At 48.3% G+C, this 12,995-nt stretch overlaps 1 protein-coding gene across 3 annotated transcripts in view; it reads right to left on the bottom strand.

The window, feature by feature from the left end:
* Positions 1-12,695, bottom strand: part of PTCH1 (patched 1) — a 61,306-nt gene extending 48,611 nt beyond the window's left edge. Inside the window, exons 1-2 of one of the 3 annotated variants that reach the window (XM_024558290.4) lie at positions 11,607-12,695; positions 9,796-9,988 (exon numbers count right to left, since the gene is read on the bottom strand). In XM_024558290.4, the coding sequence (XP_024414058.2) occupies positions 9,796-9,988; positions 11,607-11,798 (385 nt within the window). In that variant the 5' untranslated portion in view covers positions 11,799-12,695. Of the gene's footprint in view, positions 1-9,122; positions 9,204-9,795; positions 9,989-10,675; positions 11,025-11,606 lie in introns of those variants that run through there. The other 2 variants (XM_053925227.2, XM_053925223.2) reach the window with 2 other exon arrangements.
* Between the last annotated feature and the right edge of the window lie 300 nt (positions 12,696-12,995).

Genomic DNA, 12,995 nt, shown 5'->3' with positions numbered 1-12,995 from the left:
GATTTCTTAAATCAGGATAATGTTACTACAGATTGTTTTAACAACTTCCCAAATTCAAACTGAAACTCCATTTCCTCCTAACTCACAAAATACCTTTATATTAACTTTTAAAAACTCTGAATTTAGTCTATCTAAAAATTGCTTAGTATTAGATGATTCAGATGTACAGATAACGTCTAGGTATCCCAGTATCCTTGAATTGGTTCTACTGGAGGGGTGGCCCTAAGTGCTGTTATTTTCTCACCTCCAGGTGGTCATTATTAGTAGATTCTTTACTTAAATTTAGAAACTGAAAGGCCATTTATTTAGTAACATACCTTGGCCAACACCCCAGTGCTACAAAACAGCAGAATAGCTATGTGATACATCTTGGGTTTACACGCAGAAGGTACACCAACCCAATAGGCTTTCTCAGACACAGGAGGCAGTTGTGAAGGAAGCTGGACTCTCCTCCACTTGCTTTGCTCAACTCTCAATTTCATTCACAGCAGATGAAAAGGGTGATGTTCACGGATGCTTCTATAAAGTCAATAGCTTTCTTACTATCAGAACCCCCACATTCATTTGAGATACTTATCTGACCCAATGAAGCAATGTTATCCAAGCCACATCTTGCTGTCTTTGGCATCCCTATTCAAGTTGATTTTCTTTGCCAGTCCAAAGCATTAATTCATCTGTAGTTCCAGATCTTGATTATGCAGCCAAAAACACAAACAACAGGACCACTACTGTACCCACCGCAGAGCAGAGGGCTTACCCCCTCATTCCCTCCCAACCTCTCCCTCTTCTCAAATAGGAGATGGACCACCCTGCCTCATGCCACAGAGCAGTGTTTACATTGCAGTACTTGACTGTGTAATACATCTGGAATTTTTGGGCAGGATTCCGGAGCTAGGGGCCAGAAGCCCTTAGGCAATGATTTAAGGGGAAAAAATCATGCACATTGATTTAACAAAGCCCACTTCCAGTTCCTTTTGCTTACTTTTGTAACACGTTTCATTAGTAACTGAAATCTCTCTTGCTTGTTCATTTATCCTAACTAACAATAGCCAATGCATCTTGCGCTGTGTCATGGAGACCTGCCTCGCGCTAGCTCCACCATCATAGCCAGCTGGTGTTTTGGGACGCAGACGCAGTGTGGACTATTTGGGCCAACTCACACCTGGGTTTCTGGATTAGAAATAAGGTCCTGACTCTACATGATAAATATCTCCAACAACAAACTTGTCATTCATTAGCAGGTACCTGACTGCCCACCAATGATGCGGTTTCCCTAACACATGATCACCGTTTTTCCAACTATGCTCTAAATCCAAATATAACAAAATAGTCTTAGTCTTCAAGTGATTGAGGATAGGATGCATCTCCACAATAGTTGAGCAGTTTCTTAATGGCAGCAGTCTATTGTTTTGGAACTTAAAGATATTTGTAGAAAAACAGAGACTGCAATATAAAGAAAAAAACAACCCTAAGTCCAATTTAAGAGGGAAAAAAATCTAGTATTACCATGAAGCACCCAATTTCAGAATTTGGAAGCAAAGAACAAGTAATAAAATTATTTCTATTTTGATAACCCTAATAATGTCTGTGTACAGTCAAGGTAGGTTTCCAATGAGGAAAACCAAACCAAACCAAAACACCAAGGAGCTTCCTCTTTCTGAACTGCTTGCCAGAAGCACCTTCCTGAGCAAGCCCTCTGCCCTCTAGGACCTCATGTGGATGGACCGGCCAATGCTGTGGAGTCAGCTAGAGTTTGGATACAGAAATCTGACCTCTTCCATCTCTATCCAGGCTCCAGGTTCCCTGTGGCTTTGGTGTCATTCCACCCAGGAAAGCCTGAAGGAACTGGCCTGGGTTGGAACGTCATGTTCACGTTTCGGTCACCATCTCAGAACTGCCACAGGGGCCCGATTCGTCCATATTTCATGGGACACAGAAAGCAGAGGGGACTGAGACTTATTTCACATTCCACTTGCCACTGGATTCTAAATTTACTGCAAAATTTCATAAAAATGTCATGACTCTCAATAGAGGAAGCACATCTGCTGACAAGCCCATCAAAGACTATGGTCTTGGAACCAACCTTCACCAAGATAAGAACCCCAACGATGCAGATGGTAGCTCTGCATCTAGTAGGTTCAAAATAATACATTATTCCCTGTCATTTTGTGATCAACCAGCTTTTCTACCATTTCAGATTTTATACTAGTCATTCCAGAGATCTATTGGGAAGAAATGAGTTGGGCGGTTTAAAAATAGGTGAGTAGAAGGAAGGGAGGAGGGAGAGGAAGAGAAGGGAGGAGAGAGTCGAAGATGAGCAAAGGGATAAAGGGTGTGGAATAGGAAGAAGGCAGGAAGCAGAGGGGGGTTCTGGGAGCCAGTGAGGGGCAAAGGAGATGACATGATAGTACTAAATCACATGGGTATGATGATTATTTAGGGGTATCTTACAGAGCTGGGACTTCCTCAATATTTTTTCCCAAAATATTGTCAAAATAATGCTGAGGTAAAATATTTTATTTCTGAAAAATGTCCTCTGTTAAAATCTGGTCCTCTTTAAAATAATTTAAAGATATTTCCACACTTGCTTTAAAAGCCAAAAAACCTTTGGAAATCTCACACACACACAAACTCACACAAACTCACACACTCACCCTGCCCCAGTAGAATAGACTATTCCTCAGTGGCTAACTCTGAGCGGACAGCTGGCAGGGACAAATTGGGGGCATCCACAGAAGCAGCCCCTTCTGCTGGAGAATTGCAAACCCCCACAACACGAGAAGAAGGGTGGACAAGTTACAGCTCAGCCTGAGTGGACAGAGCTCTGGGGTCATGGAGAGGTCAGCTTTGAAGGAGAAATCCCAATGAAATATAAACATGGCATTGTGGAAACCAGACAAATCTCCCATAGCTTGTCCAGCCAGCGTTAATCTTGCCATCAGCTGTGGCGCATAATCCAAACAAACGGATCCCACAGTTCGTACATCTGGAAGCCGTCATCTTCTGGGGCCTCCCAGTGGCGCTGCACACATCTGAAACGCCCAATCACCCAATGTGGCTTCTAAACTTGGAGGTTACCAACGGCGGGCAGCAGAAAGACAGGGAGCAGTCACAGGGTCAGCAGCCTTGGGGCAAAGGCACCTAAAGCTATTTGATATTTTTAAAGCAATTACTGTTTTAATCATTTTTCTCCAGATACAAAAGAAATACCACAACTGCTTCCACCAGTACATGTGTGCCCACTACTGGAACTTAATCAATACCCATCTAACAAACACATTCTTAATTTTTAAAAGTACACAGGGAACCAAGGAAAAGAAAGGAGCTGTACTGCATTCTGCCTCTTTGTTCCTTGTGAAATTCACCAAAACTGACAGCTCCAGAGAACAGAAACTGGGTATTAACCTTGGGAAGGGCAGTGAAAGCAAAACCCATCCCACCTTTTCCTGACTGACATGCCTCAGTCCCTTTGGTTGTGCTGCGCAAGCACACTAGGGAGAAGTGGTTTGGAACAGGAGCAACTGGAGAGCTAGACCACCAAAGAGCTAATGGTGCTTTGTGGACTTCCAAAAGGAGTTGTCATTTCAATATGAACAAAGTCTAGTGGTGTCTTTTATTGCTTTTTACAAAGTCATCTCCATGCTAAAAGCCTTTAGCCCATTGTAGCTAAAATGCAACAAGGTCTATCTGGCAAAATTAAGTCACCCGTGGAAAAAGTAAAGTTTTTTTCTTTCTTTCATGGCCTGCCCCCTCCCAACTTGTCATGGTGTTTATTTGTTTTTAATGTAATTTTAAGAAAAACCAGAAATTTAAATTAATAATGTAAAAAAATTAGTTACTTGGGTCAGTGAATATGGGATTGGAAGAATTACCTTAAAGAATAAAACTTTTGGCTCTGGCTGGTGTGGCTCAGTGGATTGAGCACAGGCCTGTGAACCAAAGGGTTGCCAGTTCAATTCCCAGTCAGGGCACATACCTGGGTTGCAGGCCAGGTCCCCAGTTGGGGATGCGCAAGAGGCAACCACACATTGATGTTTCTCTCCCTTTCTTTCTCCTTCCCTTCCCCTCTGTCTAAAAATAAATAAATAATAATTTAAAAAAAAAAACTTTTGCATTCAAGACAATGCATTTGCAGTCACAACTTTATCATAATAAAAGCCTTCCATCCGCACTGCATGGGTTTTCCAGTTGGAATCTATCTTCTAAACCAATGGTTCTAAATTGGAGCAGTTTGTGCATCATCACCCCTCCACATACACCCACATTTGGCAGTGACTAGAAACAATTTCGGTTATCACAACTAAGAGGATGCTACTGGCATCTAGTGGGTGGAGGCCAGGGATGCTGTTAAACATTCTACAATGCACAGGACAGCCCCATAAGAGAATGACACAACCCAGAATGTCAATGGTGAGAAAACTTGCTCTAAGCAGAAAGGAGGGTGAAGCTCAATCATCTCTTACCACTGCCAAGAACACTGATGGCATAATATAATGCTAGCTACGTAGTATAAACTTGAGAGCTCTTATAAACCTCAAGCAGGCATTTTTTAAAAATTCCATTTCACTTTTTAAAACACACCAGAGTTGCTCCTTCCTTGACACCCTCCTCTCTTAATGCTGACCTCCAGAGATGCTAACAAACAAACACAAGGCAATATGGATTCATCTCAAGATTGTTTCCTTTTGCAGTAAAGAAGGCCAGGGGTTGGGCAAGTTTTGAGAAAAAACCAAAAAGCTCCAAGATATAAATGAACATTCTGTCACTGGGACAGTGTGACAACTTGTGTCTGAGAGAGGTTGGAGTGTGAGGGGGGTAGATATTGAGAGAAAGGAGGATATAATTGCTAAGCAAAAACAAAAGCCAACAGAGAAATGGGCAAGACCAAAAAGAAAGCATTTCTTTTCTGTGCCAGGAAGGATGAGGTCCAGGCAAAGCACGCTGGTACCAGGAGGGCACTAGAGGGCAGAAATGCTAGTGATAAATCACGAGACAGGCAAAGCTTGGCTTAAACAATAAGAGAGCTGGCAGCCCCCTAGCCAAAGCCGTACACATTGGAGACCTTCCTGTCATGTGGCTGGGCCTTCAAGCCTTAAGGCAGGCTCTCACCTCAAACTCGATGTTCCAGCCAAAGGCAAGCACTGGGAGTTCACTTGGGGGTCACAGCCCTGTCCTCTGAGCCTTTGCTCCTGCTGTTCCTTCAGCCTGCAATGCCCCATGACCCCCAACACTCCATCACCTGTGCTTGGCTCAGGCCCCTCTTCTCTTGGGGCTGTCCTGTCATCCTGCCACTGGTCTGTCTGTCTGCTGGGTGGAGGCACCCTGAGGGCAGGTGCTGTGGCCTTTCACTGTCTCTCCGGAGCTTTGTGAGGTGCTTAGGACAGAGAAGGCACTGAGAATATGTGCTGAATGAATATTTTTATTTTGAAATAACAATTAGTCTCTCCCTGACCTTGCCAGTGCTGGTACATGTTTCAGTAACAGCAGATGTCCACAACATCGCTCTTTTACCAAACTTCAGGGCTCCATTTACAAGTGAGCTACATTTGACATTTTTTACTTCACCTAAGACTCAAGATACATCTAACGTATATAAGTCAATCATTGAACACTTTAACAATGGAATCAAAAAATTCTTATCACCAATGCCATAAAAAATGAAACAGTCCTTCTCATCTAGCTTGTATTGGTCAGCACACTGTAGCATGTTAAACAAGGCATGGAAGTTAAATCAAAGGATACCTTTAATTTGATGGTTATATTAAAAAGATAACATTTTGGCAGACATGAGGATGCATGTAGTTAGTCTATGTGCATACAGAAACACAAAGGCAAGTGGAGATCGATCTGTCTGTCTATCTATCAATCATCTAACTGTCTGTCTACAGGAATGGGCAAAAGTAAGTTTGAATTCAACTACCTCAGGAGGCTAACTTAAGCAGGTCACTGAAATTCACGTTTGTTCACTGATTTTCAAAGACTTACAAGAATATATAAATAATGAAGTCCAGCAATTTGAGCACTTACAAGATTTGTAAATAAGTGCACTGTGCCATTGTGACATTCTTTTAAGAAAGCTACTGTAACAATCATAACCTGCATGTCTTTTTCCATATGGACAACCATAAACCTACTTTTGCCCACCCCTGTACATGTACATGTGTGTAGATGTATACATACCTCCAGTGGCTTGTAGGTGTGTATACATCTGTGTATGTATACATGGCATTTTTTTAAAGTCACAGGAAAACCAGCATTTTCCAAACTGTTGCTCAGCATTCCTCTCCCCATAAAATCTCTTATGCTTTCTTTTCTTCTGTTGCTTTTTAACTAGGGAAATATGCAACCTCTATCACTTGGTTTATTTAGTGTAGTAGCAAGTACCTTGTTTGTACCCAGAAGAACACTCACTGTCCCTATTAAGAAAACACCATCTAACAAGACTACTGTGCTGATAGTGATGAGGAATTTAAGAAATTAAAGTTCAAAATTAACCTAAATTCTGAGTTGCTACTCATTTTACTCTAATGCAGTATAACACAACAGGGCATTCTCATTCCTGAAAGCAAATGCTCAAGCTGCTTGCTGCTGACGTGAACAGTATGCTCACTGTATCACCAGTAAGACCTCTACTTTGAATGTAAATTAAAATTATAAAATGGTATGGTGGCCTCTGATTGAGTTTACTTGCATTTATCAAACTGTTGCTTCTTCTACACGGGAAAAATCTAGCACACAGTGAATGAGTGAATGAATGACAAATTGAGGTCAAGGCAGCAGGAGACCAAGTTGACTTAAGTCAATGATTTTCAACCTGTGTGCTGCACGAATTTTAAAAACATGCAATTGCCGACTATTTAGTCAGGGGCACTGACCTTTCTCCCTTAAATTGTCAAATAATAATAGTAAAAAAAAGACAACCGACAACACAGCAATAGCTGTTGGTGTGAATGGCCTGTCTTGAACCGTAAATATATAGGTTATATAACAGTTGCATCTTATTGGTCACGTCACATAATAAGATTGCATCTGATTGGTTAGTTCTTGGTGCCAGAAATCCTTCATATTGTACAAGTATGGAAACCTGACTTTTTAAAATGTCATTCTGGAGCAAAAAGAGTAGGTAATTACAATTATTATTTTTCTGTAAATCAATCAAAATTATACCTATTTTTGTCAGATTGGCAAAAGATATATATTTTTGGTGTGCTGCAGAATTTTAGTATAAGTGTTTCAACTTAGATGAAAAAAGTTGAAAATCACTAACTTAACTCATTAGTAGGCAAAGTGGTCATGTTGACACAGTGGATCCATAGTTTCTCATATAAAGAAGAAAATAATCCAGTTATTATACATAAAAACATTACACAAGCTATCATGTTACAAACATAAAGATAATAACAGTAGATATTTTATTGAGTTGTAAGGCACATGATGATAATAAATGGTAATGGTAGTTGCTCAACAAGTGACAGTACTAAGTAGATAATATTTGGCTGAAAAACCAGTGAGCCACAAGAAATTGCCAAAACAGAAAGGGGAGGGAAAACAGCTCAGAGGCCCAAAGTAGGTAAAATGAGTCTCATCTCAGATGTGTCAGTCCCTAACACTCTCTTACTAAGATGGAGCCTGGTGAGATCCTACTAAGCAGTTACTCCTTGAAGGAACTAAAAATGTATTGCTTAATGCAGAAACATAGTTGCTTCTAGAAATATACAATGTTAAAATAAAGAAACATTACTTCTCTTTAAACCTATGTAAATGTCTACCTAAAAGTCTTTCTCAAAACAAAAAATGATCTTTTGTCACCAAGGACCAACAAATTTTTTGGCTCACATGGTGGAAAGCAAACATGTGGACAGAGATGGGGGTCCCTCTCCTTAATACACCCCTTGCTCTGTCCTAGAACATGAGATAGGTCCCACAGTCTAGCCAATCCCATGTTCAAACTACAGCCCTGCTGTCCAGGGCCCACCTATTCCCCCCACCCCAGAGGGGTTCCCACTGCCAACTGTCCACTCAGTTTGGGCCTTTGCCTGACCCTCTTCTGAGCTGCTGCATAGAACTCTCTTCCCTTCCTTCCTTCCTTTCTTTCTTTTCCTCTTCATTTAACTTTCACCGCCCACTTCAGTAGTTTTAAAGCCACGAATTTGTGCTCAGGAGTGTTTCACATGCTTCAGTGTCCTGACCATGCCCACCAGCACAGTGCCATGGATGTTACAGGTACTCAGTAAACTTGTTGCTAGAACATCATAGATGGTCAATAAAACCCTTCTTTTATCTACCAATGACATTGAAGTGTTGCACTGAGGTAAATTACCCCATGGATTCAATCCAAATAACACTTCTGTATTAATTACCAAGCTACTTAAGGCAAGAATGTTTTCTGATCTTAATTATTTGGACTATTATTTTAATTGTCACTTCTCAACTAAAGATTTTACCATATGCTTGCAAAACACTGAAGGCCGGATCTTTACAAACAAGGCAAAATGAACAAAATATTCTCTAAAAGGTTAGTTTTCCAACAGCCTTCTGAAAGGGAGCAGTTACGCATGTAACTCAGGCTTCCAAATTTTGCCTTAGGTAGCTTTCACTAGGAATGCTCCACATATTCTGGTTTGAAATATCTACATAATTACTTCAATCCCTCCCTCCCATCCCATTGTAAGAGACACCCAAGGAAGTGTTTAGGGGTTAAAATGTTTCCAAATAGCAAGACTGTCACTTTCCAAAAAGAACTAAAAGACAACCAACAGAAAACAAAAAGCCTGTATCCAAAAGAATGTAAAATGTTCTGATGGCGAAGAGGAGGACTCTATTTTAAATTTACAACTGCTTAAAAAAGGTTTCAAGCGCCCCCCCCAATTGAGGAATGCAGTTAAAAGACTGGCAGAACCCCTTGGAGAGCTCCTGTGGCCCCTCGATCCAAACCCGCGTTCTTAAGACACATTTCTTTCAGCCTGTAAAACGCAGCCTTCCCCTTAGAATAATTCCATTTTAAAAGCCCCACCCCCGAGGAAACATTAATCTACTTTGCGAACATGCGTTCCACTCTGTGCTTTACAGGATTTTTTTTCAACTACTTCCCCCACCTCCTCGATTTTTTTTTTTTTTGGTACCTAGAGACAAATGTTTTTTCCCCCAGAGCTGAAAGCTGTCCAAAAACAGGACCACACACGCCGCCGCCGCCGCCTCCAGGCCCGCGCTGCTCCCGCCCCCCGCCCTCCCCAGCGCTGCGGCTGCAGCCGCGGCCGCCGGGGGCGCGCACACTCCCGCGAGCCGGAGGGGTGGCCTTTCTCGGCGCCCCCCTCCGTTCTCTTCGGACTCGGTGGGCGGGGCGGGGGAGGAGGTGAGCCGATGACCAGGGCCAAGAGCGGAGAGGCCTGCCTTTTGATGCCCCTCGGGGCGCGCCGGCGCTGGGCAGCAGCGGCGACCGCAGGCCCCGCGGCCCCCGGCCGCGCAGTGGTCCGGCCCGCGGAGGGGCCCCCGCGCCCCCGCCGGCGCGCCCTCGCCGCTCGCTCCCACAACACCGAGCACCGCGCGGCGCCCCGAGGAGCTTACAGCGCGGCCTTTGTCAGGCGCGCCTGGCTCCGGGTCTGGCGGGCCTGGCGGGCCTGGCTCCCGGCCAGGCGCCCAAACAATAAACAATTCCCTGGTGCGGGCGAAGGGTTTCGCTCGCCACCGAAGTGCTCTAGGTGTACGCTGGCAAATATCTTTATCAATTGGGAGGAAGGGAAGGGGCCCTGGGCGGGGGACACGGGAGGGCGCGGGGCCGGGCGCTGGGTCTCTTACCTTCCACCCACAGCTCTTCCACGTTGGTCTCCAGATTAGCTGCCTTTAATCCCACAGCGAAGGCCCCAAATATGAGGAGGCCCACAACCAAGAATTTGCCGCAGTTTTTTTGAATGTAACAACCCAGTTTAAATAAGAGTCTCTGAAACTTCGCTCTCAGCCACAGCGGCGCTTTCCGGCCAGTAGCTTTCCCCTGAGGACGAAGCAGAAAGGAGGAGTGGTGAGCGCCGGGGAGTCGCGGCACGCGCGCCCACGCCCGCTTGCGCGCACCCGCCAGCGGATCCGGCGAAAGCCGTGGGGGATGCCCTGGAGGCTCGAACCCCCGCCCGCACGAGAGAACGCGAGCGGCGTGGGAGGGGGGACGGGGAGTTGGGCATAAATCAAAGTCCGGCCGCCGCAAGGGAGCTCAGCCACACTACAGCAGGGGCGCCCCCACGCGTGGCCTGCGTAGCATCCCCGGAGCGCGACGAGGGGTGTGCGGGGGCCGGGGGATGGCTACCAGGGGAAGGGAAGCTGAGGCAGAGAGGAGAGAAATCACTCAACAGGCAGCAGTCATGCCGGACCTGATAAGGGAGGGGCTGGGTAATCTCTGAGAAGGAGCCCAACATCTAAGAACCAGCAAAGCTCGGTTCCCTTCCTCGCGAATCCTGCCCCACCCTTAACCTTTGTTGGGGTTCGCCTACGAGGACGTGGGCTCGGGGAGCCAGTGCGCTTGGGGAACAATGTAGTGCCGGATCCCTTATTCGGACCCCTGCCCGGCGTGGTAGTAAGGGGATCCACGTGGTGAGCGCCGACGGAGCTCGCTCCGGACGCACTTTCATAGCGTTGGGAGATGTTGTGTGAGCTGAATTAGGAAGCGGGACAGCCATCTGCAACTTACGACAATATTTGTGATCGGAAGAGGGCAGCCACATGGATTTTTCCCTCCTCTCCCTTCCCTTCTGGTTAAACGTAAAAAGCTGCGGAGTGCACAGGGGAAGGGCCCAGGCCGGCGCGGGCCGGTGTCGCGACAGGGCGCTGGCTGCTCCCGGCGGCGGCGTTTTCCCGGCGCTGGTCGCGTCCCCGTTAGGCCCCTGTCTGGGTGCTCGCCTTCTCCAGATTCCACACATTTCAGCGAGCCTCGTAAACACAATGAGCCCGGCCGCTCCGCAGACTCGGACCGCAGATTTAAGGTGGCAATTTGTTTACAACTTTCCCTTTCCCCCCAGGCTCTGAAAAGAGGTGGATCAAAAACTGGAAGAGAAGAGGGGAGATGCCCTCCTCCGACGATAATTTTTAAGGGAGCAGAGATTTCAGGCTCAACAAAAGCAAAACCGGCTGCCAAAAAAGGAAACCACCTTTATTTCGGCTCCCTCCCCCCTTCTCTCCGCCTCTCAGTACTCCGCCTCCCCCTCGAAGAGGTGAAGAAATGTGGCAGCATTACAGGGGTTTGGGCTGAAAATAGGGGCAGGGGCGCGGGAGGAGGGGGCTCCAAGGCAGTGGGCGCCCGGCAGCGCTGCGCTGAGGCCGCCCTCGAGGTGGTCCACTGTGGACCGCTTTCCAGTGCTCCGGAAAAGGCACGCCGGGAGGGCGCGTGTACACACGCGCGCGCGCGCGCGCACACGCAGACACACACACACACACCCTCCACCCCCTGCGGACCTCAGACAGCCCTTTCCTCCCAGGACCGGAGGGAGGGTTTGAATTTTTCAATCCCCGCTTGTCTATTTCTTTTCCTGGAGGGGTGTGTGTGTATGTGTGTGTGGCCGGGCGATCCCCAAGAGGAAGAGGAGGGAAAACGGAGTGGGAGGGGAGGAGAGTCTGAAATGCACCTTGGAAATCTGCTCCAGAGCGAAGGCGGCGTCACAGTAGCTGGGCCGGTGCAGATAGTCCCGGTCCGGCGCGGCGTGGCGGCGCAGACCCCCGGTCCGTCTGCGCCTCCCACCTCCGGCTGCCCGGCCGGGGGCTCCGCCGCAGCTGCCGCCACGATCCTGGGGCTCCGCGGCGTTACCAGCCGAGGCCATGTTGCCGCCGCCGCCGCCGCGGGAACCGAGGCTTCCCGGGCCGCCCGGCGCGCTGCTGCCGGCTCCCGGCTCGCCCCGGCGCTGGGCTCGCGAGGACGCTGCTCGCCGCCGGCTGTTCGGGTTGGGGCTCTGGTTGACAGACCTGGTGCTGCTGGTGCCGCTGGTGCTGCTCACACGGCGGGCGCTGCTGCCGCTGCGGCCGCGGCCGCTGCCGGGGAGTCAGACCCTGCGCCTTCCATTGCCACATTGCGCGGGAGTCCCGAGGTCTCTGCGGCCGCCGCTGCCCACATCCAGTTCTCGGAAGGGCGAGAGCCGGCGCGCGGAGCCAGCCTGTCCTTCGAGCGCTCCCGCGGCGCTTCTCGCGGTCCCCAGCTCCCCCTACCTGCCCCCCGCCCCGCGCCGCGACCCCTTCACTGCAAAAAACGCCAGCAAATCCCCGCCGCTCCCGCCGGCCTCGCTGGCTCCTTAGGCGCCTCTTGGGTCGCCCGAGTGGTCGCGGAGGGCAAACGCAGAGTCGCCGCCGCAGGGTCCGTGGGCGCCCGGCGGGTCTCAGCGCTGCCGGGCCGGGGAAGCAGCCGCCGCCGCCGATGCTCCCGCAGCAGCTGCTGCTGGCGGTGGCGGCTCCTGAAGCTTCTGCTCGGGCTCTGGCTGCTGGGTTCGCGGTGGCTGCTCGATCCCGGACTCTGCTTTCTTGTGCTCCTCACCGACCCGCTGGACCATTCTGCCCCCGTGCAGCGCGCCTCTCTCGCTCCCGGGACCTGGGGACTCCGCTCTGTGTGTGTGCAGCGGGCAGCGGCCGCAGCAGCTCCTTGATTCAATAGATGAGATGGAAGAAGAAAAAAAAGAACTCTCTCCATTTGGAGAAAGAGGAGGAGGAGGGGAGGGGGTGGAGGGGGAGAGAGCGAGCGAAAGAGAAAAAGGCTGGAGCTCCCGCCCCTGGGGCTGTCAGATGGCTTGGGTTTCTGCGACGCGATTGGCTCACGGAGGGCAGAAATTACTCAGCAAACATGACTATTATTAGCTGCTTAGCAACAGCTCACCAAAGTAGAGAGACCACCCAGGTAGGCAACCCCAGTGTGTGCATCCCCGGCTTCGGGGGGAGCCTCCGAGAGCGCCAACCTTCTCGCATGCAATACTTCCATTAAGGAATGTTCCCCCCTCCCTTTCTTTTTTATTCCTTTTCTTTTCAACAGTATC

The sequence above is a fragment of the Desmodus rotundus genome, chromosome 1, assembly GCF_022682495.2.
Source record: "Desmodus rotundus isolate HL8 chromosome 1, HLdesRot8A.1, whole genome shotgun sequence".
In the NCBI taxonomy this organism is placed as follows: Eukaryota; Metazoa; Chordata; class Mammalia; order Chiroptera; family Phyllostomidae; genus Desmodus; species Desmodus rotundus.
Note: the sequence above shows the minus strand (reverse complement) of the source record. Positions and strands in the feature narration are given on the sequence as shown.